Raw genomic sequence first — 25112 nt, 5'->3', positions numbered from 1 at the left:
CGGATCCTTGAGGCACACTGTAGCTCAATTTGACAGGGTTTGACAGTTCACCATTTATTGTGACAGTCTGGTGTCGATCACTTAGATATGAACGTATCCATTCTAACGGTTTTCCAGAAATGCCAAAGTTGGTGTTAAGGCGCTGTAGAAGTGTAATGTGGTCGATTGTATCGAATGCAGCTGATAAGTCCAGCATAACTAACATGGTAACATCGTTGTTGTCTAGTGAATTCAATATATCATTTTGAACTTTTATTAGTGCTGTTTCAGTTGAATGGAATTTTCTATAGGCAGATTGATGGGGATCGTGAAGCTCGTTTGCTGTTAAATATCCTTCAAGACGAGAGTCAACTATTTTCTCAATAATTTTAGACACGTATGGCAGATTCGAAACAGGTCTGTAATTCTTTAGAATGTTGGTATCTAAATCTGGCTTCTTGATGAGCGGTCTGATCAGGGAACTTTTGAATGATTTTGGAACATATGAACGATCTAATGAATAGTTAATCAGTTTTGTCAATGACGGGACCAATTCGTCCAAACATTCTTTTAACAGCCATGTTGGTAGCATATCTAGTTCACAAGATTTACTTTGTGATTTTGATATAACTTTTTTCAGTTCATTTTCAGTTACAGGTGTAAATTCAACTAGCTCATCTATTTCACTATTCATACACTCTTGTGTGTCGACTTGTACAGCTTGAATGTTTGTCTCTGATCGAATCTTGTCACGTATTTTATCTATTTTATTGACGAAAAAGTCACTGAACTCTTGAGCTAGGTCTGCTGATGATGAAGCAACTGGTAAAACAACCTCATCGGTTCTTCCAAGAAGATTTTTTGTCACTTTAAATAGAGTTTTTTGGTCACGACCACATGAGTCTATCTTTTCGGCATAAAAGCTAATACGTGTTCGTTTGAGTAATTTATTGACATACGCACATTGACTTCTGTAAATTTCATGATCAACTGTCAGTTGAGATTTTTTCCAATTTCGTTCCAGCTTTCGTTTGGAATGTTTTGCCTCGTGAAGTTCGTCATTAAACCATGGATTAGACGGTCTGAGGACGATTGTTTTTGTTATTAGCGGAGCATGTTTATCAATAAGGGTTGACAAACCAGTGTTCAAAGATTCCACATATTCGTCTAGGTCGGAAATACAAATATTCGCATTTAATATATCTAATGATTTCATATCCTCTCTCTATGTAAACCTGAAATGCCTTAGACGGATTACGCCTAATAGCTAGGCAGAATTTCTGCATTTTTCAGGGCGGAAGTTTTTCTACGGGAAATGTTGATTATTTTTTGGTTCATGGCAATATCTTTTGGGTTTCTGTTTTTTCTTCATTTTAAGGGATGTAACTCATGTTTACTAAATTGTTTGTTCTTATCTGTCTATCTTAGTCATACTATTCTAGCTGTATATAAACATAAAGATATATATCTTATATTTATAAGTAGTGAATAGAATAAGATGAAAAATTTACCAGTTGAAGAAGTTCATCATATAGATGGACAGGTCCACGAATGATGAATTGATGCATAGAAATATTATTTTTTGACTGGCCTTATATACCTTATACTTGGTTTGTCTAGTTGTTGCGGCTAGGAATTTTATATTTATTCATTTAAACCTGGGTTGCCAGTTAAGATTTAATCATAAAGATCTTCAGGACTCTAAATAAATTAATATTTGTGGTTTCAGGGGAAGTTGAAATACTATTTATGCCAAATCAAAGCCATGATATTTGAAAACTGATTATGTTCAACACCAATTTAAATATTTAATTGAAAATAAATCAAAAGTACCTGTAGGTGATGAGATTCATATTTCACTTAAATTCAACAATGTAAATATATAAACTGGTTTGTTGATAAGAAAATTGTTGAGTACAAATCCTGAGTACAAGGATTCATCTGAGTCAGAGACATTATGCTTGCCCGTGATTAAATTATTCAAAATATAAACTGAACCATGGGACTTTAAATAAAAAAAGAACACCTACAGATAAATGAATAAATTTATTAATTTAAATGTATTATTTTAACATAACCTGGTAAATTTCAAAACATCAGCAAAGAATATATTAGGAGAGAACTGTTTAAAATGATTTTTTTAATTCTAGTGAATTTTAATGACTTTGATTTGTTAAAAATCTGAGTTTTGTTAGTCAAATATATTTAATTTGACTGCATATAGCTCAGAGTTCAATTAACATAGCTCTGTATTTAAGAACAAACTTCAATATAGCGGAGTAGTATTGATTATCATGGTTCAGAACTGTTCACTATAGAGGAGTTAATGTGAAAGCAGCTTAATAGGTCAGTCGGAAGAGCTGAAGTAAAGTATTCTGAGTGTCCCGGGTTTGAGTTTTGGTCAGACTGCACATTTTTCTCTGCCTGTTACAAAATAACCAATTGGTAGGACATAATTTAGAGTCTTGTGATAATTCTAAATATAATATATTTAATCAAATTGGACTTAAATTGTTAACTTTTTATATGCATTAAACATTTCTAATTTTGTTGCCTATAATTATACAAATTGATTAACTTGTATAAGAGATATTGGTGGAGTGACAATGAAAACACCATTTGTTCCTGTATATATAAAAAACAAATATTGAATTATAAAAATTAAATGTTAACAGAATGATGTGGATCAAGGATTTTACACCAGAGTGGTTTGTAAAATTTTAACAAGGGGTATAATGCATATTTCAGTATGTCCATGTTTTTGGTACCGTTGGCCTAGTGGTTGAGGCGTCTGCCTTCAGATCGTGAGGTTGAAGGTTCGAGCCTCAAGGGGAGCCTTAAACCCCAGTCACACTAGAGCTTACGATTACTTGCGACCACCGGCGACTTGTAAAACTGACGATCATCAGCGATTGTCTGCGACCAAAACCATTTTTGCACAGATAAATTCACTTTTGCGAGTATCGTAAGACAAGTCATCATTGACAATCGCACGACAGGTCATAAGTAAACGTACGATGGTCTCAAGATTGCCTGGATTACTTACGACTACCCGTGACATAACATTCGATCACCTACAACTTGTCGTACGACCATTACACGATTACTAAAGACTACTTAAGATTATCAGTGACTAGTGGCAATTTGTAAAGACTGTCGTAAGATTGTCGCACTTCCGAACGACCATCGTGCGACAGCCTTAAGACCATATAAGATCACTAGCGACCTGTTTGATCGCAAAGTTTTTGTGCAAGCTCAAAAACCTCCCTACGACTGAAATTGGTCGTGGGACCTAAATAAGATAACCTGTGACTGTCAAAGATCACCGATGACCGTCGTAAGACGTTTTAAAGATTGTCCGCAACCAGAGGTCACTGGTGATCGTGAACTGGTCTTCACTGTTCGTAAGCTCTAATGTGACTGGGGCTTAATAATTGAAGGATTAATGTTTCTAGTGGGACTCGTTCCGAAATGGCCGCTTCGTGAGCCGCGAGGTAGTTAAAATGAATTTTTACCGATTTCTATCCGCCTGGCGCCTGGCATAGTGGTAGGAGTTGGTTGATACAAATTGGTATGCATGCAAAAGTTGTCTCATAAATCAGAAATGTCTGGCCCTTTCTGTAGGGGTGACACTAAATAATCAAGACTTTTTCCCTTTACCTTTTATTTGGTATTTAACTTGTTTTCAAAAAAGGCAAGGTATTGATGTAATATTATATTAATGTGTCACGGTTCAGGGGAGAAGATGTGTTTAAGCCCCTGAATAGCTAAGTCGGTAAGAGCTTTGGCATGGTATTCCTCAAGTCAAGGTCAGGCTGCACATTCATTTTACCCTTTGACATTTATCGCAAAACTTGGCGCAGTGACTGAATATTGCTCAGAGTTAAATTCACATTGCTTTGAAAGCTGTGAAATTTGAGGATGATCTTTATCATAGCAGGAAAGTATCTCACTTCCTACTAATTTAGGGGAGAATAAATGTATAATCGGCGCGGGAATAGACTCGTTGGTAGACGATCGTCGCGGTCTGCGTATATTTCTCGAGGGTCCATATGTTATATAGTAGTTCTCGATATTGGTTCGTCAGGGAAAGTATCATTGTGTGGGTTGTGCTGTTCACTTTACGGATTTAAATATATACATCAACATTTTACAGATTCAAAGTGGGTATATTGGATTTCCTGTATTTCAACGCGCCTTTAGTCTGCGAGAACAAGAAACAATAAATAATTAAATAAAAATTGAGAGTGGCATCATGTTGTACGCACAGTGTGACAGTATGGAGAACTGAGGAGTACTTAGCATCGTAGATGTAAGTTAATACCTGAATTGTCGAGTTGGCACGAGTTGAATAATATCTCTCTTTTTGTATCAACGATTGCAAATAAATAAGTAACCAGACACTTACACAAAGTTTGTAATATCGACTTTTGATCACATACTTACAACAAATACAAGAAAGTATAAGAATACCAGACGGATTTTATCATTTGATCCTTGCGCCTCATCACCGCTATACGTTAAATAATTTGCATGGAGATGACGTACTTTTATTCACTATGCTTATTGCTATAAAAACTGATAATGAACGTCACATGTTCAAATATACATCAGCCCAACAGACGGGTGCAATATTTCCATTTTTACGGCAGTCGCATATAATCGTGCAGAGGCTAGAATGTGATAAGGAAATATTCGTACATTATAAGATGCGATGTCTTGATCGTCTATATGGCGCGCTAACGAACGGGCGAAATGATTTATTATTGTCGCATGGAAAAAAATTGTCTATCCTTCCTCATTTTAGCATATTTGTTTTGTCGCGGTTGAAGGGCCCATTCACAAAATACTGACAAAAGGAAAAACAGTGTTTGACAAAATAAAAAATATATGTTTCTCATTCTGTCACTCTTTTATGTTTTTACTACTTGTAACAACCACATATCACGGTTCAGAACTGTTCACTATTTAAGGGAGATAAAGTGTAAGCGGCCGGATAGCTCAGTCGGTAGATCTGTGGTACCGTATTCCGAGGGTCCCGGGTTCGAGTCATGGTCAGGCTGCACATTTTTCTCACCCTGTAACATTTGGCGCCCCACCGGGGACCGTGACTGGATATAGCTCAGAGTTTAATTTACATTGCTCTGTAACTCTGTAAAATACAAGGAAAAAAATTCAATACAGAAGGGGAGTATGTCACGGTTCAGAAGTATTCACTTATTAGGGAAGAATATGTGTAAGCAACTGGATAGCTATCGGTAGAGCCGCGGTACGGTATTCCGAGGGTCCCGGGTTCGAGTCCTGGCCAGGCTGCACATTTTTCTCACCCTGTGACACACAACCAAACAAAATAACGAAATGGCACTAATCAGACACCATAGTTTTGCGATCATCAATTGGCAAAATGGCAGCTTGACTTTTACTTCACTTAAATGGAGAAAAGATGTGGAGTTCAATTGTTAATTTGAATTGTCATTTTTGTCTAAATGATTTGTTGAGTTGAGAAAACGTTTTGTATCATTTTGATATCAAAGTTAATGTAATCTAATCACGCATACGTACTTAATCAGTTAAAAGAAAGTACATTGATCACATTTCAACAGCGGTTCATAGAATTTGCGAAAAACACCGAAACAACAAAAACAAAAAATACCGAGAAACACTTAACATTCAGGCTGTGGTTAAATTCTGCTTCTGATGTTCATTTGATGAAATTTGTTCAAAAATATCGGTTTTAAATCGATAATATATCATACAAAAATCGTTGAAGAAGGTGTTCGCTGAGCCTGCGTCGAACATGGAAAAGTCGAAAAACACATGTGACTGCCGATAAAAATGTTTATTTTCATTTAAATCAGTTCAATTTACTTAAATCTATCCTTTTAATGATTTTACTTTCTATTTGAAACCAGTTTAAATTAGAGCAATATTCTGTTTTTAATGCAAAATGAAAGTGTTTTTCGGCAACGTAACGGTCTAGCGTCAAAAACATGGAAAAGCCGAAAAACGCATTTTACATGAGATAAAATAGATATATTTTAGATAAGAGCCATTCAATATTTTTTCAACCGTTTGAGTGACTATTACTTTTTATTTGTTTGCAATGTAATGAGTCAGTGATATTTTTGTAATAGATACAGTATGAAAGAACCTGTCATATAGACCATTTTACGACGCAGTCCGTTGTTATGAAAAATCGACCGGAAGTAATATTTCCCCGCACATGCGCAATCTGCGTAGGGCAAATAAAGCATAGTCTAACATAGAAATATAGAAGAAGTTCAAAGACAATTCCGAGTTAGTTTAAGGTAAAAGGTAGAAAATTATATAAAATAGCTTTTAACAAAAATAGAAAAGATTCCTTTATAGCTTTGTTGCCAAGACTTCCATATAAAGGCATGGAAAATGAAATTGTTTAAGAATTCCCCCCTTAAGGTGGGCCCGTTTACGGTCACGGACCTGACATTGAGATTTTTTTAAAGAAAATGTGGAATTATATCTTTTATTCAAATGGGAGTCAACTAAATTGTTGTTGAAATAGTTCATAAAAAAGATAAATAAAAGAAATTTTATAACATATGAAATCGAGGTTAATTAGCATTCTGAAAATAGTCAGAACAGGCCCGGTGATAATGCATTTTTAGTGTTCAGTTTACCTGATTTTATCATTTATTTGACTGTGATGCAAAACATATAATTTTTAAGTCACACAAATATATTTAAGATATTTTTTTTTTTTTCAAAATCTTTAAGGAAAGTGAAATACTCATTTTATCCAGTTCCTCTTTGTGTTAATATTTTTTTAATGCAAGTCACACTAATTGTCACTTCACAAATCAATATTGATGAGATCGGTATATATAAAAGTTACTTGAATTACGATTTTCATAATTGTACTTGATTAACTATGTCACGGTTCTAAAACGTTCCGGTTGAATGATATGTATACAATATCTAGCTGGAAACAAACAACCACAGTCGCGTGTCAATCTGTTTGACACTTACTGCCTGGCCACAGGGGTAATAAAATTTAAATTTAACACCCTGCTGTTTAAATTTAAATTACGGATGAAAAAGAAAGTCGTCTAATGATACCTCAAACAGACGTCTTTTGTATGCGCCTTTTGATCATTGGATTATTAGTCTTGCATATTTATTATGTCTGTTATAGATATCAATTGGCGTTTTAAGTACTTACCGCTTTAAGTCATCCCAAAATTAATGTTTTCTGGTTGATATAACACGGAATCACGACTATTAGAGCCTTAAGGTATCATACACTGTTGTCAATTTTATTGCGCTTTTGCCCTACGCAGAATGCGCATGCGCCAAACGCAACATTGGTTGTTATGGAAGAATCGTATTGTAAAAAGGTCTATAGTCAAAGCTATGAACACATTTTACGGGCGATGAAATATATATCTATAATAAGAGCAATTATTTAACTTTTTTCACTGTTTCAATGATTAACTGTTACTTTTTCGTTTTACAATATTAAATGTAAGCAATATTTATTTACCCTTGTTTTAATTATATTTGGCAGTAAAATGTATTTTCCAGCTTTTCTACTTTTTTGACGCTGGACGTTTATTACGTTTATGGAGCCGAAAAACATTTTCCAGTCGGATATAGTTCGTATTATTGCAGGCATGGTCCACTGGAATCAAATTAGAATTAATAGTTAATTATCTAAACAGTTTGGGAAAACAACTACATTGTAATTATTTGATCATGTCTGTAATACACCTATTTTTTAAAGATAAGTTTTCCGGCCACGACGCACATACGATTAATCAATCGACCATAACATTATCAATCAAGTCTTTTTCTTTAGATCTTGATTTTGACAGAGAGCTTAATCTTAATGCAATGGATTTTGATATTTTTTCATTAAGAGGAGTAAAAGTGTCAAACTTGGCCACAAAAATGGTAGTGGCTTATTAATTAGCATTGTAGAATTAGTATTGTAAAAAGTAAGTTAAATGTTAACACAACAATGTAATCTCAAATATTAAATATGGATGTCAATACTATTTTCATGGTAAATAATTACGGGTAGTCTGGACAGAAAACAACAACAACAGCAAAAAGTACAAAACAAAACAACAATAAACAAATAAAGAAACAACACTACTTTCACAAATTTTAAAATGCATTATTGCCTTATTGTCTTAACTCTTGCCACTTGTCATGTATACACTCCGAGATTTACCAGATTATCATATGATCTAAAACAGTATCATTAAAAAATATAGGCGGGTGGTACTGAATTTTTTTTATTTAAATGAAACATGCATATACAGATAAATATACGGAAGTAATTTTCTAGGGTTCTTCGGTGTAGAAATTGATGTATTCACAAATATATATATTTATCTTTTAACACAACACAAAAGTTTTATATATACATTGATTAAATTTGCTTTTTAAGAAAATTTTACAATCATTTTGGTAATTTGTTTGGAAGTTATTGAAATTGACTTCTCATATCCATTTTCTCAGCCAACAATTTCTGTATCTGTTACAGGTCTGAAATAATATATGCATAGTTTTAAGATTATCCAATCTGATTAAAATCAGCTCCTTATTAACGCTACACATACGGATCTTATGACCACTAACAAATTGTCACAATTTCGTGACCTTTCAAACAGCCAAGGATCGGCAAGCTTTCACAATTTTGATATCAACGCGGTTTCTAATTCTAACCGCTGGAAGACCAATACTGAGTAGGTCATGTTCACGATTTTGAGAACAAATAAATTAGCAATTTCCTGCATTCCTACGGATAAAGATGTTTTATTACGTCTAATGCCTATCTCTAAAGGACGGTTTGATTACATTACTAAAATACCATTCTCGGGAATCTGAATCACAATGAAGGCAAAACAAAAACGGTGGTAATCAGATTTACATGCTAAAAATAACTTAAGTAGATCTGAAGATTAGTCAGATTGTAAGATTATTATTCCGCTGGATACACGCTATAATTATTTAGACAATAATAGCAGTGAATTATAATTTCAGATATGCTATCATTATTATCTATGGGTTAGGATTTGATTACAAAATAGACAAACTATCATTTCATTCTTGAAGTGGCCACCTAACCTGATCATCTTATAAAAGTTCGACAGTATTGTCATATCTTTCAGACGAAATATTTTGCAAATTAACATCATATTTCTTTTTGGGGAAAACGTGCGAACCTTTTTTCACATACGGCCTTGTACAATGACGAACATGGATCGTCTGTCCAATTGTAGTGGAAATCAGATCGTATAACAGCACAGTTTGCGGATTTTCCTCCGTTAGGCTCTCCAGGACTCCAGTTTGAGTAAGTAGCAACTGTATCAGTATCAGACCATTTCCAAATACCCTCCGTTACACCGTCTGTCAGTCCAATCCAATGCTTTCCATCTAATCATTTTAAACACAAATGTTGTTGAAACATTATTTTGTATCTGATTTGTTAAACTTTAAAGTATACTAATCCCCCTTCATATATATGCACACAGGGTGTTTTGCATCTGCTAAAAGACAGGTTAAATTGAAAAATATGGGACTAAACGTACCAAAGAGCTGAAAAAGTAACAATCTATTTAACAAGCTCCTAAATCCCTGCTAAGATAAAAGTTTACGATATAATCACGCACCTTTTCTTTACACATTATGTAAAACTGCCCATTTAAGTGAAAATGAATAGAGAAACCTTTTAGATCTCCCAAGTAGCTCTTCAAGAAGGTGTTTTCTACAGCATCATCCACATGGACTAGATATGCATTGTGATGTTCACAAAAGCGCTGCAAATAAACTTAGACATTGTTAGCATATAAAATATATTATAAAATTATTGACTAGTTCATCAGGTTCAACGTCAGTAATTGTTTTTTTAATAAGAACAGGCAATGATAAAAAGCTGTTATTATTAGAACAGCCAATGGTTAAAAAAACTGTTATTATTAGAACAGGCCATGGTTAAAAAAACTGTTATTATTAGAACAGATCATGGTTGAAAATGGTTAAAAACTGTATTACCACATTATTAGTTTATCATTTGACTAAATCTACTACCGTAACGTTAACTATAAGGCATATTTAATTTAAGTACTTACTTCTGCTTCAATGAAATGCAAGTTATCATGCCCGACCAAATAACAAGAGCCTTGGAATACCACTCAGTAGTCCTCACATGGTGTCGTCTTTCCACATATTACTCTATAAGGCATAATTAATTTAAGTACTTACTTCTGCTTCAATGAAATGCAAGTTATCATGCCCGACCAAATAACAAGAGCCTTGGAATACCACCCAGTTGTCCTCACATGGTGTCGTCTTTCCACATATTACTCCTAGAAAAATATCCGGATGTAAACTATTGGTTGTGTGTTTTTGTGTGAGTACGTGCTCGTGTGTGAGTGTGCGTTTGAGTGAACTTCTTATATCAATCAACAATTTAATTATGCTATATGATAAAGAAGATCAACAGGAAAGGCAGCGTTTAATGAACGCAACCCCCACGTGACCCAGCAACAATGCGCCAAGGAGGACCCCAAACTACCCTAAGAACTTCAAAGAAGTTCAAAAGCTTAATTTAAAATATATAAGTTCAATTGCTTTCATAGATCAGCTAGGGCACTCAAAACTGAAAAATATTTTTAAAATTTAAAAGAGTACTCAGAAATAAATTAAAAATCTTATTTTTGAGCTAGTCTGTGTCGGAATTGATTTCAACGAATGTTTCACTTTTGGCTCATTTTTTACTCCGGAAAACGTAGAAAGCGAATTATGTAGTGATTTTTTTTTACTTTACTGGGAAGATGCCTAAGCCTGTTGATTTTGGGGAAAAAATCACTAAAACTGCTAATTTGGGAATCACTGTAATGATCTGAAATTATACCGGTATGTCATTGGTCTAGACCTAAATGAAATGGAATAGTCATCTCGAAAAATTATTTGCAGTCCCATGATGTAAAAAAAATACACGAAACTTCTGAACAAAAAATGATGAAAAACATGTTAACATGAGGCCTTTTACCTATTTTTGTGAAAATTTGTTGTTTTGTAACATTTTTAATTTTTTTAGTTATCAAAAAATGATGAAAAACTTTGGAATTGCCCAAACATCTAATTTTTTCCATGTTAACATGTGGCCTTTTACCTATTTTTGGTGAAAAATTGTTGTTTTGTAACATTTTTAATTTCTTTAGTTAACAAAAAATGATGAAAAACTTTGGAATTGCCCAAAATCTAGTTTTTCCATGTTAACATGTGCCCTTTACCTATTTTTGGTGAAAAATTGTTGTTTTGTAACATTTTTATTTTTTTTAGTTAACCCTTTCCCTCATGAGCATATTGTGAAAAATGGCCGTTTTCATTGAAAAGCCTCCTGTTACAAGTTCAAACTGCTATGAAACTATGAAAACTGCTTCAATACTACTCAAACTTGGCACAAATGTTGACTGGACCGTTGCCTTTGTAACGACATGCTCAGTCTTAAATTTCCTGTTACCATGGCAACGAGGGGACATCTCAAAATTGCCAAAAATCACTATTTTGTCTCGATTTTTTCCATCAAAATTTATTTCAAAGTGTTGAACTTCTCAAGGATTGAGATAGAGTCCCAGGCTTTTCAGCGTTGTTTACACGTTACCTTATGATTGACCTGGGGTCATTTTTAGCCTCTCACAAATTTTTTTGGCGATCAGGGGGACTACCGCCCCCCTTCAAACCCCCCAAACAGAAGGGGGCACATCCCCCTTCTGGCAACCCCCTGATGTATCTTTTGGATGGGGGCGGCGCCCAAAAAAGTGCTCACTTTTTTTAGCAACATTTTTCAAACGAAAACATGCGTTTAGGGCCTAAATAGGACATTTTTTCACTAATTGAGGCCTAAAAGACGGGGGGGGTCGAAAGTGCGTTGTTTCGCGTATATATGAGGCAAAGGGTTAAAATCTTTACTCAGCAAATATCTTGCAAAGAAAATACATGAACATTTTTGGATTTCTTCCTCTCAACAAAATGTAACTAATCACAAAAGAACTTACCTTCTACAAACATCATATACACAAAACACAATTTTAGATAATTCATTTTCTGGCTATATATAATTGTGTTATAAGATCTTATAATCTTCTTATGCATATCTTACGAGTGTCTTGTGATGGTCTTATCTTCAGACATTAATCATATTCAAACTACATGTAGTTCATGTCAAAAAGGTCAAGAAAAAGATAAGGAATACTTTGATAATATTATTGTTTAAGGATCAAAGTTACCTTAAGCTAAATTTGTCCCTCCTTTTGCACCATTCAAATTTTAAAGTATAAGGTATGGAAAGCCAGAGTACACCCCGCCGGTGTTATTATTTTCCCTATATAAATACATAAGAAAATAACTTCGTCGATTTTATATATAATGCTGACGAAACTAATTAGATTTCTAAAACAACTTCGCATGTACAGAAAATAGCAACAACGACGTAAATATTTTCATCGTCTGAAAATTAGACGACGTTATTATAAATCTTCGAGTAAAATAAACAACTTCGTTCAAATAAAAAAGGAAAAAAAAGCCGATCTTATTATTTACGTTCGGCGACGCTTACATTAATAACTTCGGTAATTTTCTCACTGACGATCGTAATATTTAAGTTCGGCGAAGTTATTTTCTTATGTATTTATATAGGGAAAATAATAACACCGGCGGGGTGTACTCTGGCTTTCCATAATAAGGTACTAAGAAAACAAGTGCGACCAGTAGCAGAATATGTCGCGGCAGCCAATTGCATGATGCAGCTACTGTGTAGAGGCAGACATAAAATCATTTTCGGGTCAAAACGCGTTTTTGTCCCCCGCCTTTTCGAAAATAGGCTCCGTCCGATCGTCGGTCCGTACAGACTCAATTGACAATATCGGATGGGATGAATAGCTATGTTCATTCCGTACAGATTTGTACTTGTGGGGTAAAAGGTTGTTAATGGGGTGAATATTTTGCTTATGGGGTTTTTGATATCAAAGGAGATCAAAGAAAAATAACCATAATGTCAACTCAGGAAGCACGTTTGTCCGTTTGTCCGTCGAACTTTCGTGTCCGGTTCATAATTATGTCATTTATCACAGGATTTTGAAATAAATTGACACAAGTTCTTTTTCTTTATAACATGATGTGTCATACGCAACAACCGGACCCCTACCTTCTATGTCAAGGTCATACTTAATGACAAAATGTCAACATTAATTGTCTATTTGAAGGTAAAAGTCGTGTACGGTCCATAAATTTTAATCCATGAAGAGACTTAAAAAAACTTAGCACAAATGTTTACAATGTACAGAACTGTTATATCTAAGGTCAAGACCATCCTTAGAGGTCAACCTTTTATGGCGTTTATTTTGTGTCCAGTCCATTAATTGTTTATGGGATTATGAAATTACTTGGCACAAATATTAACAATAAAGGGATCATGTGTTTTACGCAACAGCCATACTCCTACCTCAAATGTCAAGGTCACACTAAGGTGCCAAAGCTTAACAAGGTCAAGGGTATATTTTGTGTGTGGTATATAACTTTTATATTAATCTATAGATTTTTAAATAACTTGGAACAAATGTTTACAATAATTATATGATATGTCATGCACAGCGTCCAAACACCTACCTCAAAGGTCAATGTCAATGACTTACCTAAATACCTAAAAAGATACCCTGTAACCGACCATATCCTGTATTGATTTTGTATTTGTCACATTTTGTGGCTTTGAAATAGTGATAACAACTATACAAATGTACTTTTGTTCACACATACACAGGAGTTATTTCATTTTATTTCTTTAATGAATTTACTTGATGTGCAGATCTAGCATTTATCAAAACTTTGCACTGAACCTCAATCATTTGAAAAGGCACACTTTTTTGCTTCTTGTAAAACGACCTTAGGCGGGAAACGTTGGTACCTCTTACAAATTCTTGTTTATTCAAGGGCTATAACTCCAAAACCATTCAGTCGGAAAACCCATATATATGCCCAAGAACTTGATCAAAACTGTAAAGTTTTTGTATAAGAGAAGTAGTCCTGACAATAGTTTAACAAAATAAAAATCATTAAATGGCCCGTGTTAAAAGCTACCTACCATTCCTGTAAATTTTCATTGTAATTCTATATCAGTGGGCATTCCTAAATTGAATGATTGTAAGACATATTTTCAATCAAAATTTTACGAAATATTTTGGGAAATGCCGCTACAACAACATTTCAAACACAAATATAACAACTTTATGTTTTCTGAAAACTTTAATCAAATCTTCATCGCATAACATTCTCCGAATTTTGATATTTGGTGTAGAGTTTACAAAATATGTAATAAATGAAAACACTTGACACTTGATTTTAGCGACATGCGCGATTTACCGTATACATCCGAAAGAGGTTGCTCTATCATTTACCAGGCGTGTACTAAGTAAGATATGATTTTTTTTCTACAGAAAAATGTTGTTGTTCTCTTTTATTGGAAACACCATCCGTATGTTTAAGTATTTTATCTGTCGGATTTTCATAACCTATTGTTTAAAAGTTTGAAAAATTTGATTTGTTGAAAATAAGTATTTGTTAGTTTTACCTTTTTAACATGTCCATAAATAATCTGATTGATTGATCTCTATAGGAAAATGTTCACTTTCGTGTAACAATATTGATGAAAGTTTTTGTTGCAAGTGCGAAAGACAGCTTTATGACAGCAGATGTTTCATAAGTTGTTTGTCAAATGACAAGAATTGCATTAGAACATGACATTGTTATGCTTGGCAAGTAATATACAACTTTGACTATTGCTTGTGTTTTGCGTGTGATAAATATAGAAATACTTATACTGGTGAATATTTGTCGTGTCCTGGAGCATGTCTTTCTGGCTTGAACAATACATTTTGTCTCGATTGTAAAAAGGGATTTTTCGGAGATTCGTGCGTGTGATAAAAGATGTGGTCATTGCATGACCTTTCATAGTGTCCAATCTGAATGTGACATAGATATGAATATTGTTTAGATGGCTATTACGAACATAAATGTGAAAGCATGTGTGGAAATAGATTACCGAATGAAATTGGTGCAGTGAAATGCGGGAAAGAAACAGGCTACTGTATACTTGGGTGTGCTGATAACTATGATGGCAAAAATGCGATCGTAAATGTAATAATTGTCTCCCAGATAAGGAAGGTAAGATTATATGCAATATGAACACAGGACTTTGTTTAAATAACCGTACTACAGAATACTTCGGAAATGCTTGTGATGTGTGTATTTACTGTTTAGCTTCTCAATCAGTAGATGTAAATGCGACGAAATATCGGTAAACTGCATTTATGGTTGTATGCCTGTAATGTAATAAGCCATGCAACATAACTTGCACCAAAAGGTCATGTATTCAAAACACGGGGAGCTGTATTGGCGGTTGTGTCCCCGGTTGGTACTGTGACACATGTAATAAACCATGCAGTAGCCCATTTTATAATAAAACTTATATGCAAAAGTCAGGACACTGTAGCAATTGCTGTGTCCTTGGCTAGTATGGTGGCATAAGTCTTACATCCAGAAGTCGGGTCACTGTAGCGTCGGATATGTTCCTGGTTGGTATGGTGACACGTGCAACAAACCATGTAGTAGTTCCTATTCTAACAGATCCTGCATTCAATCGTCGGGCTACTGTAAAAACGAATGTTTTTCAGGTTGTTATGGTGACACTTACGAAAGGTTGGTATGGTGACACTTACGAATCACAGTGTGTTGATACTTGCAAAAAGCAATATTGTGACAGATCAACATCAGAGAGTATGAATGGATGTGATGCTTGGTTCATGGGCTTATTTTGCAATATGAGTACGTTAGTTTGTTGCAACTGGTAAAGATTTATTTTTGAAAATTTGTATGACTTGTTTATATTTAAGCATCAATATAATATAAATATACATCCATTTTATAGATCACAACGTGTATATCAAAAAACGCAGAATTGTGCATTGACACAGGAATAGTGCAAAGGAAACGCAGAATTGTGCATATGAAACATGAATTGTGCAAAAGAAACGCAGAATTGTGCAATTCTGTGGCCGAAACGAGCACTAAGCTAGAGGAAAGTAATTGAACTATAATATTATTTTTATTATGCTTCTAAATTAAAGAAATAAATCGGCGCCTACGGTTGCTGAGACTTAGTATTTTAAAATAGAGAAAAAGAATCCCTAAAGAAAGCCCAACACGGCAAAATGGAAAAGGTTGCAGTCTCGGTTTGATTGAGCCTGTTCATGAACGGTACTGTCAAGTGCAAACTACCGTCCACGCCCTCTAGCACCGGCTTAAGCAGAATTCAACATTTAAACATGAAATGGTACAATTTTGAATTTAGAAACATCCGCAGTTCTGTGTGTTCATATGGCGGCAATCATGGAACCTTCAATGTGACACGTAAGTGCCATTCCATGAAAAGCGGCATATGGTCCCCATCTAAACCTCATCAAAACTATTTTTATAAAAGTGTTATTTTTTCAAGGTCATTCTAGAGTACAGCGTACTGATAGCGACTTTTGAGTGCCATCGATATTTGTAAATACAATAATGTGTTCATTACATTATTGTTTTTAATATTTGATATACCTGAGACATTTTGCAAAAACTACTTTAACTCATTTTACATTTAAAATAGCAGATAAAACGCGACTTAGACCATTTTTACGAGTTTACGAGTTAAGGCCGAAGTGGTGACTCATGCACCGAAGCAACGCTTGTAAACTAATAAAGTTTTACTTCTAATGTACAGTTACACTAATAGTTTGGCAAATATATAAGATATACTACATATGCAGAAATTGTTTTTATTGCATTAAAGTACTTATTGATATCGACGAAACACAAAAGTCGCCTTCAAAACCGTAGTCTGGAAACAATTGTAATGCTTATTTAAGTATATCATAGCAGCCGTATGCGCTTATTCGTTTCTTTTGATTTAGGATAAAATACTTTTGTCCGTTTACTTACCGTGTTACTTGTGTTGGCCAAAGTGTTTCACATATTTGACGTTACGTTACTTTTGCGTTATTTGCACGTTGCAGTGTTTAATATACACATGGTTCATAACAACGTTAATCGTTATTAAACATCCAAAAGAGAAATATCTTAAATCAACGGTCTTGTTAAAAATTGACCACACTGTATAATCAAAGCACTGAATGTACTGATGGGGAGGCTATGACAGAATGTTTCAGACTTATAGTTTCTTTTCTTTTTGCTTAAAATGTGCTGTTATTTCAATTAATACCAAAATAAGAAGATATGCACATTGCGCCATTTATTCTTACTGTTGTGTTCAACCATTTATATATTTAATATGGTTGACTGTTCATTTTGTTAATATTCCAGAACATTTCATTAAGGTCTACATTCGGACTGTTAATCATGCAAATTTTGAAAAACCTAAACTGCCATTTATAAATGACATACCAGCAAGTATGACGACTGTTCATTATAAGATCACAATACCATTTTACAATTGACGGTTCCTTATCAAAATATTCTAGGACTGTTCATCATAAATACTTTATGTCATTTAAATATCATTGAATGATAATAACAACTGCAAGTTATGCAACATTTTTATTGAACATAAAAATTATACATATTTACATGTACCATAATTGAGATCAATAAGATACTGTCTTGTGATGAGTATTAATATTCATGCTCTACGGACAGAAAGTTGTCTTCTCCGAAGCAAATTTGGAATAAAATCACGTTTCAGAAAATTATTTCCATTTCATTACTCGTCGCTGACTTTGACGGCTTCGGATAATATTAAAGCTAAATATTTCTTGAAAAAATACATATCTGCAAAGCTTATTCAAAATTGAATCAACCTAAGTGAAAATTGATCAGGAAGTTATATCTTCTTTTTTTACCGCCAACACTCAACCAACTTTAAGGTAGTTAATCGATAGATTCTACATGTATTTTTAAACCTCACTAGCTTGAAATATATACTGCGGAAAATCTGTTGTTAACAGGGTGTGCGGTTATTACGTAAGGTTTTCCCTGTTGACCATTGTCCGAAAATAGATGAGAACATCGAAGCGTCAGTGCTATGAATGGTGTTATAAATAGCGTGTTCTGAAAGTTTTTGTTGAAACTTCTCCAAATCCCTCCAGAGGCGTGCACGTCGCGGGGAAGGCACACGGCAGGTCAAGGTCAAGTCATCTCAAGTACCAGAGGAGATTGGTTGACCTGTCGTGACTGACTCTGGAGGTTTAGCGCTAATGAATGCCGTTTTTGTTGTCGTCAGTCAGGAACTTGATGCCTTGACAGTATTGTCGTCTCCTTTACCACCAACGAACGAAGAATGGGCTACGCGGAAGATTCTGCTTAAAAAAGACGTCCCCGATGCTATAATCTCGGGCATATGGTTATTCCGGCGCCGAATATAAATAAACTTAAAACACACACACTTTTGTTGAAAACAAAACAAAACAAAAACAACAACACATTTTATGAAGTAATTTTTCAAGTGTTGTAAAATGAATACGAAATTCCTCTTATGCCGCCGATTATTTTTAGAACACAAGCATATAAGTTCTTTTTATTTGATTTATTCAAATAAACATTAATCACTTCAGCGCACGCAAATATCGTTTTCAAATTAAAGTTTCGTAAGATATGTTGATGAATTCCCGATGCTCGACTGTAAGTCATTCGTATATATATGCGTTTGTTGTTGTTGTTTTTTTAAAGCTTCTTATTCTTTAATATTTTTTATGTATCTCATAATCTGTATTGAAAATTTGAATTTTATTACACATGGACTATCAAATTATGATGCGTTGCCCTAGAATTGAATAAACTTTCTAATTACACAATACGGGGTCATTCATTTGATTGAAGACTGATCTTTGTGTCTTTCTCTGAAATAACTATTTCCTTGTTAAAACATATTTGACCACATAATTCTGTAATTTAACTGTTCACTTTACTTCCGATTTTTGTTGTACCGAAACACATGTTTCTTTTTGTGTTTTCTAATCAATTCGAATCTATAATCAGTTTAATGGGATCACTACCGGGTAAACGACTACTACTGTCCTAGGATGATAACTTGAGCCTTTGCTTACATAACAAAGACCAATAACAATGCGAAAAATAGGTTAGGCAGATCAATGCCACAACCTAAAAAAATTCAAATAAAACTACATATTGTCATATGACTTGTTAGCGCAGTAGGTAGAGCAACCGTGTCAGTAATGTGTTTTACCCGTACAGGCAGAAGTTCGACTACTGGTAAGACACATTTCTTTTTTACCTCAGAACAGCCAATTGTTCAGAAAACAAGTTTGACCGGTTTTTTCATACACATACATGAATATGATATCGAATATTTCATAACACTGCGATCAAAAAATACAAATAGAAAATAGAATGGAAATAAAAAATATATATATACTATAAAATATATATTATAAGAAAAAAAGGAAAACGAAAAATAAGTAAAGAATAATGATAAAAAACAGAGTAAGAAGAAAAAACTGTGGTTATAAAATGACACTAAGTGGGGTTCGAACCTATGAGTACAAAACACTAATAGTAACAATAACTCCGACTTACCGACAGAGCCATAACGGTAATACACAAACGATTCTGTAAGAATAATGCTATATAGTATATGTAAGTGTTTACTTTTACGATATTGGATAATAATCCAGATAACCCCGTTTTTCGACTTTCCCATGTACCGTTAAGACCAAAATATCATCTTAGGACAGTAGGTACTTTGGTCATGTTTATACCCCAAATATTTGAATGTTTCTATTGGGATTAAAATGAGCGTAGTTAACTAAACAACTGGTTGTATAAATCCCTGACCTGTCTAATTCTAATTATGAGATTAGTGGATATATTAAGACTTTCACTACAAAATATTCCTAAACAAAAGAGCACATGTTTAAATTTATTCCTATACAAATAAAAGATCAGAGTAGGGATCTGTCAATTGCCAGACATATTTTTAAAAGATACTTTTATGTTAAAAGTTTGATTAATGAATTATGTAAGATGAAAATATAAGTATTGCTTTTTTTATTTTGCTAATGTAAAATGTAATCTTGTGCTGAAATTTTGTCGGAGGGTCCTTACGGGTTTTGTAGTTAAATAGTTTTTTTTCGGCGATACATGGTTCAAGAATATAATGTTTTCAAACTATATGTTCATCACCATCAGTGAATTTTTAGTTAAATGTATGCAAAATATTTACTTACAGCTATATGATATAGCGGTTTATGAGCGTTTTCCGCGTACGGCCTCCTAGGGTGTACTAATAAGTTAGTTTTCCTTAGTTATCACGCGAGCATGATCCATGTCTCTGATGTAAGCGACAGTTTACCATTAATATTAAGGTTTATTAATGGTTTATAACAACAAAAGAACATGCATGATATTGAGACTACGGTGTTGCAACGTTCTAGTCAATGACCCGTCATAAACAGTTGGTCGCTGCGTAGTAATTGGAAAATTGTTATCAAAAATAATAAAGAATATTTGCCACCTAATTAAAGTATTTACTTATAAATTTTCATTTATGCTTTTTGTTAAAAAATTATTGATAAAGTTATTATGTAGAAGGGTTTTCATACCAGAACTATGTATGACCAACGTATGACTAAACCTGATTACCGCCGCAGTATGACGTCACAAAGTAGTAATTTTGAAAAAATAAACAAACAAAAATCAAGAATTTTTCAGAGAATTATTATCCTTACAAATTGCAGATATAAAGTTAAAGAATGAAAATATTTTCATATTGTAAATGTTTGTGATGACTGATGAGTCAGCTTAAAAAAATCAAGGAACTTTTTTTTGACCTGATTACCGCGGCAGTAAGATTTGACGAATGGTATTAACATTGGGGAGGCATATCCTCCCCAAAAACTTAGTTGTTATTATAAACAAGCTTATTGATTTTATATTATATAAGGTGATTATCTGATTAAATTATCAATCGAACATGTCTTATTGTTTACACACATTGCAAAATGTAATGGAATTAAGAAGAGTAAACGGCACGAAAAGCCCGAAAATATTTAGCAAATATTTGTTCAAGATATGTTAGATGCAAAATGTTATTCTTTTATTGAAATCAAAATAACTGATACTAAACTGTCTCATACCGTTCGTTGATTTATTGGCTTACGGTTTTGCATAAAATTGCAGCAATTAAAAACGATCGGAATTCTTCTTTTGATGGTCTGTTTGGTAGTCTTGCCGGGTCTATCATATTAATTGTGATTGTTTTTATTGTTCTGGCAATCAGAAGTTATGAAGAAGAAGAAACTTTTATTTAACTTATACATTTACATGTATCTCATTATACATCAACTAGTAATACATATAAAACATTTTATCACGGTTGGTCAAATGAATGAGAATAATTAATGTTTCAGTTTATATAAATATGAATTAAATATTAAATAACAGCAATCTTTCACTAATAAAGTGTCTATCAGTGAATATAATGAACATTGTTATAGTCTTAAAGTCTAGGATATGAATTCAATAAATTCTTTTCATATTGGCTAAATAAAAGTTTTTCGTTCTGTCTCAAGGGGCCCCTTTTTCTAAATATAACGACTTTTGTTTTGAAGTATTAACTTGTAAAGACCAATTGAAATTTCAAAAAAGTCTGAGAATGTGTTGCAATACTTAATACATGATTTAACAACAGTATACACAATGGTAGGATACTACGTCATCGCACACCTGCTGAATGCTCCCACTTGGACCATTTTTTCGTCGACTCGAAGGTAAAATACAATTTCATTATAAGAAAACGTGAGAGTATCAAAACATCATGTAGCGCACCAAAGAATGGCTATAGTACTTGAGATAATTGTAAAAAAAGTTTATAGATTCATTGCCTGGTTTAGGCCTGAAAACGGGAAAGTTGTTTTTCTCTGAATGCTCCCACTCGGACTTTTCCCGAAACATATAAGAAATAAGGTTGAAAACCTTTTTGAAAATTATTTTTAACGTACCGGAATATAAACCGAGTCATGTTTACACATTTTTCTAGATTAGTTTTAAATATTTCTATTCAAAAGTCAGTTTTTTAATGTTTTTTTTTATAAAAAAGGAAAATGCTCCCACTCGGACTCCATTTCAGAGATGCTCCCATTCGGACCCAAATATATACATTTTGAAAGCACATTGCTGTGTTAAGCTTTTATGGATTTTTCTCACAATGTTTACACCATTTTGTCAATAACTACTGTGTTTGGCAACATTAACGTTTCCTTCTTTTTACAGAAATCACTTCTTTGATTCTGAAGAATGGCGTCGTTTGGCAGGAACAAGGTGTCATGGCAAAGTCTCAACTGACAGGATCACTATACAAAAAGGTGAACTTGGCTTGTGTTTGATCCGAAGGGATAATTCAATATTATTGTCAACAACAAAGCTAGGACTATAATATCTTTTAAATGGACAGTTTGGATCTCAAGAATATAGTTTTGTTTAGATGTTAAAAAATGGTGGTGTTTTATAAAGAAGTCATTATACATTGTTTAGTAGGCCTACCATACTGGATAAAGATTCTGTTGGACTCTTACACATATTAGAGGCCTGCATTTATTCAATAATTGCTGACTTTAATATCTTGTTAATAATTTAAAACCCAATGATTTGCGTGTTTGTTAAACTTGTGATTTAGATTTTAAAACAACATAATGGTACGTTTATGAACATAAAGAAGTCAATATCTATCGGTTGATTTGAATAGTTTATTAAAGAACAACATGTAAATCATTTTTGTCATGAACTGGTTAAAAAGTCAATGTACTGCCATACCATGGCACATAAAGCATGCATCACAATTATTGACAACTTTGACAATTTTAAGTATGAAAGTTATCATGTGTACGTATTTTTACCTAAAATAACAAAATTAAATAAATAAGAAAACAAAGATCACAGTTATTTCTTTATCACAGTCTTTACCATATCTTGGTAATTAAAGATCCTGTAAGTTATATTTCAGGTTGTTACCAATTGAAATTTTATATATATGTATATAATTATGCTACTAAAACAATTTTCAAACATTAAGGAATATGTAAAATACGTACTGCAAATGCTTGTCCACATTATATGTAATCATTAAAATATACATGTATGCATTCATTTCTTATTGAAGAATTCAACTTACACTTAATAGAAAATATATTTCTAATTACCTCCCTTTATGAAATGTAAATTCGGTATTATCTTTACAAATAATGCTTTTTGGAACATACAATATTGATAAATCTTCATTTGAGCATTATATTTATGATATAAAACCATAGAAAAATGATTTCAGGATATTTAAATGACGTTAAAATAATAACAATCATACAAGAAGGAATCACAGACAGTAAAATCGGAGGAAATACATTTCATAGGGGAAGTAACCCTTACATACGTGTAAAAATTCCAAGTAATGACACTCGTGAAAATTAATGAAAAGTTATAGCCTAGACATAATAAATCATGACAAAAATAACACTCCCATGAAAAAACAAAGAAAAAAAAACAAAGAAGCATTCAGTGAACACTTCTGGTCCTTATGATCTGCTATTCACTTCTATTAAACATGTTCAATATAAAGTTTCAAGTTTATATCTCAAAAACCTTTAGAGGTATGGTCCTTGCAAACTCATCATAGTGAATACAAAGAGCAATAACTCCAAAACTGGAGAGTTGTCATTCTTGTTTGCGGTATTTTACTTTATTGAAATCTATCCTCCAGTGAAGTTCCAGATGAATTGATCCTTTATGACACATTGTCCAAAAATTAACGCAAAACCTGAACAAAAGACAATTACTTCAAAGAACTATTATTATTGTGTTTTCTAGAGTATTCCTCCTCACTGAGATATATCCACAGTTGGTATCTAAAATATTTGCTCCAGCTATGCCGTGCCAAGATGTCCTGTCATGTGCTTCCTTACGTCGTAATGTGGTTTATACCTTTTCCCATACTGGTCACAAACACAAATACTTTCTGCAAAACAAAACGTTATTATATTTTTAAAATGTATAATCAATTTGTTTCTTATTTCAGCGACTCTATTTAACGAGGAATTGTTTCAACACAACCTTTTTTTCTCTTATTCTTAGGCCGATAACTGGTCCTGTAAGAAGACATATTTACGAGACTGTTTAGTGATCTAAATATTAGTATCGTATTTCAAAAATGCTGTTTCATTGAATTCTAACTGATTATATGAATATATGAACGTGAATATAAAGATATTTTGAAAAAATGATAATATCTTAACACAGCAATGTGCTTTCAATATTTGTATATATTTAGGTCCGAGTGGGAGCATCTCTGAAGTTGAGTCCGAGTGGGAGCATTTTCCATTTTTATAAAAAGAATTAAGAAAAACTGACTTCTGAATAGAAATATTTGAAACATATATAGAATAATGGGTAAACATGACTCGGTTTATGTTCCGGTACGTTAAAAATAATTTTCAAGATGGTTTTCAACCTTATTTCATATATGTTTCGGGAAAAGTCCGAGTGGGAGCATTCAGAGAAAAACACTTATCCCGTTTTCAGGCCTAAACCAGGCAATGAATCTATAAACTTTTTTTTACAATTATCTCAAGTACTATAGCCATTCTTTGGTGCGCTACATGATTTTTTAATACTCTTACGCTTTCTTATAATAAAATTGTATTTTACCTTCGAGTCGACGAAAAATTGGTCCAAGTGGGAGCATTCAGCAAGTGCGCGATGACGTAGTATCCTACCATTGATACATAGCCTGGAACATTTTTAAAATTTTTCCATCAAAACCCATGTTAAACAATTTGAACCATAAAGCGTTTCTATAAACAGAGTCAAATGTTTTCGTGAGATCTATAAAAGCGCATGGCAGTCGCATTTTTTTAGTTAAAACATGTTCTATCAAGTTATGAAAAACAAATACCGCGTATGTTTATGTATGTGCATTGCTGCTTATCATTTCAATAAAAATTGATAATAACTATCTGGCATAGCGTACATTAGAGTTTTGTAGATATTTCTATATTGCAAATCTAAAATGATATGTAAATTGGTAAAAT

The 25112-nt window shown here is 33.3% G+C and overlaps 1 protein-coding gene and 1 long non-coding RNA gene across 2 annotated transcripts; both read right to left on the bottom strand.

Moving 5' to 3' along the window:
- Positions 1-7878: 7878 nt before the first annotated feature.
- Positions 7879-12183, bottom strand: LOC132719130 (C-type lectin domain family 10 member A-like). The gene is made up of 5 exons (XM_060702872.1): positions 12027-12183; positions 10228-10331; positions 9692-9782; positions 9189-9399; positions 7879-8508 (listed from the first exon to the last, which is right to left on the bottom strand). Exons 1-5 carry the CDS (start codon positions 12121-12123, stop codon positions 8478-8480), a joined length of 534 nt encoding a protein of 177 aa, XP_060558855.1. The 5' UTR covers positions 12124-12183; the 3' UTR covers positions 7879-8477.
- A 10581-nt stretch (positions 12184-22764) lies between these two features.
- Positions 22765-24803, bottom strand: LOC132719132 (uncharacterized). Its single transcript, XR_009624174.1, has 2 exons — positions 24730-24803; positions 22765-24040 (listed from the first exon to the last, which is right to left on the bottom strand). It is a non-coding gene; the product is annotated as an uncharacterized LOC132719132 (long non-coding RNA).
- Positions 24804-25112: the final 309 nt, after the last annotated feature.

This window comes from Ruditapes philippinarum, unplaced genomic scaffold (genome assembly GCF_026571515.1).
Source record: "Ruditapes philippinarum isolate M1 unplaced genomic scaffold, ASM2657151v2 ctg1182_1_1_1_1, whole genome shotgun sequence".
In the NCBI taxonomy this organism is placed as follows: Eukaryota; Metazoa; Mollusca; class Bivalvia; order Venerida; family Veneridae; genus Ruditapes; species Ruditapes philippinarum.
Note: the sequence above shows the minus strand (reverse complement) of the source record. Positions and strands in the feature narration are given on the sequence as shown.

Bases quoted from the DNA above. Each gene is read 5' to 3' on its own strand.
- LOC132719130 (XM_060702872.1), bottom strand. From the start codon at position 12,123: ATGCATAAGAAGATTATAAGATCTTATAACACAATTATATATAGCCAG. The intron at 9,783-10,227 runs GTAAGTACTTAA...GTTTATTTGCAG, and splicing joins TGCATTTCATTGAAGCAGAA to CGCTTTTGTGAACATCACAA. The intron at 9,400-9,691 runs GTTTCTCTATTC...TAAAATGATTAG, and splicing joins CTACTTGGGAGATCTAAAAG to ATGGAAAGCATTGGATTGGA.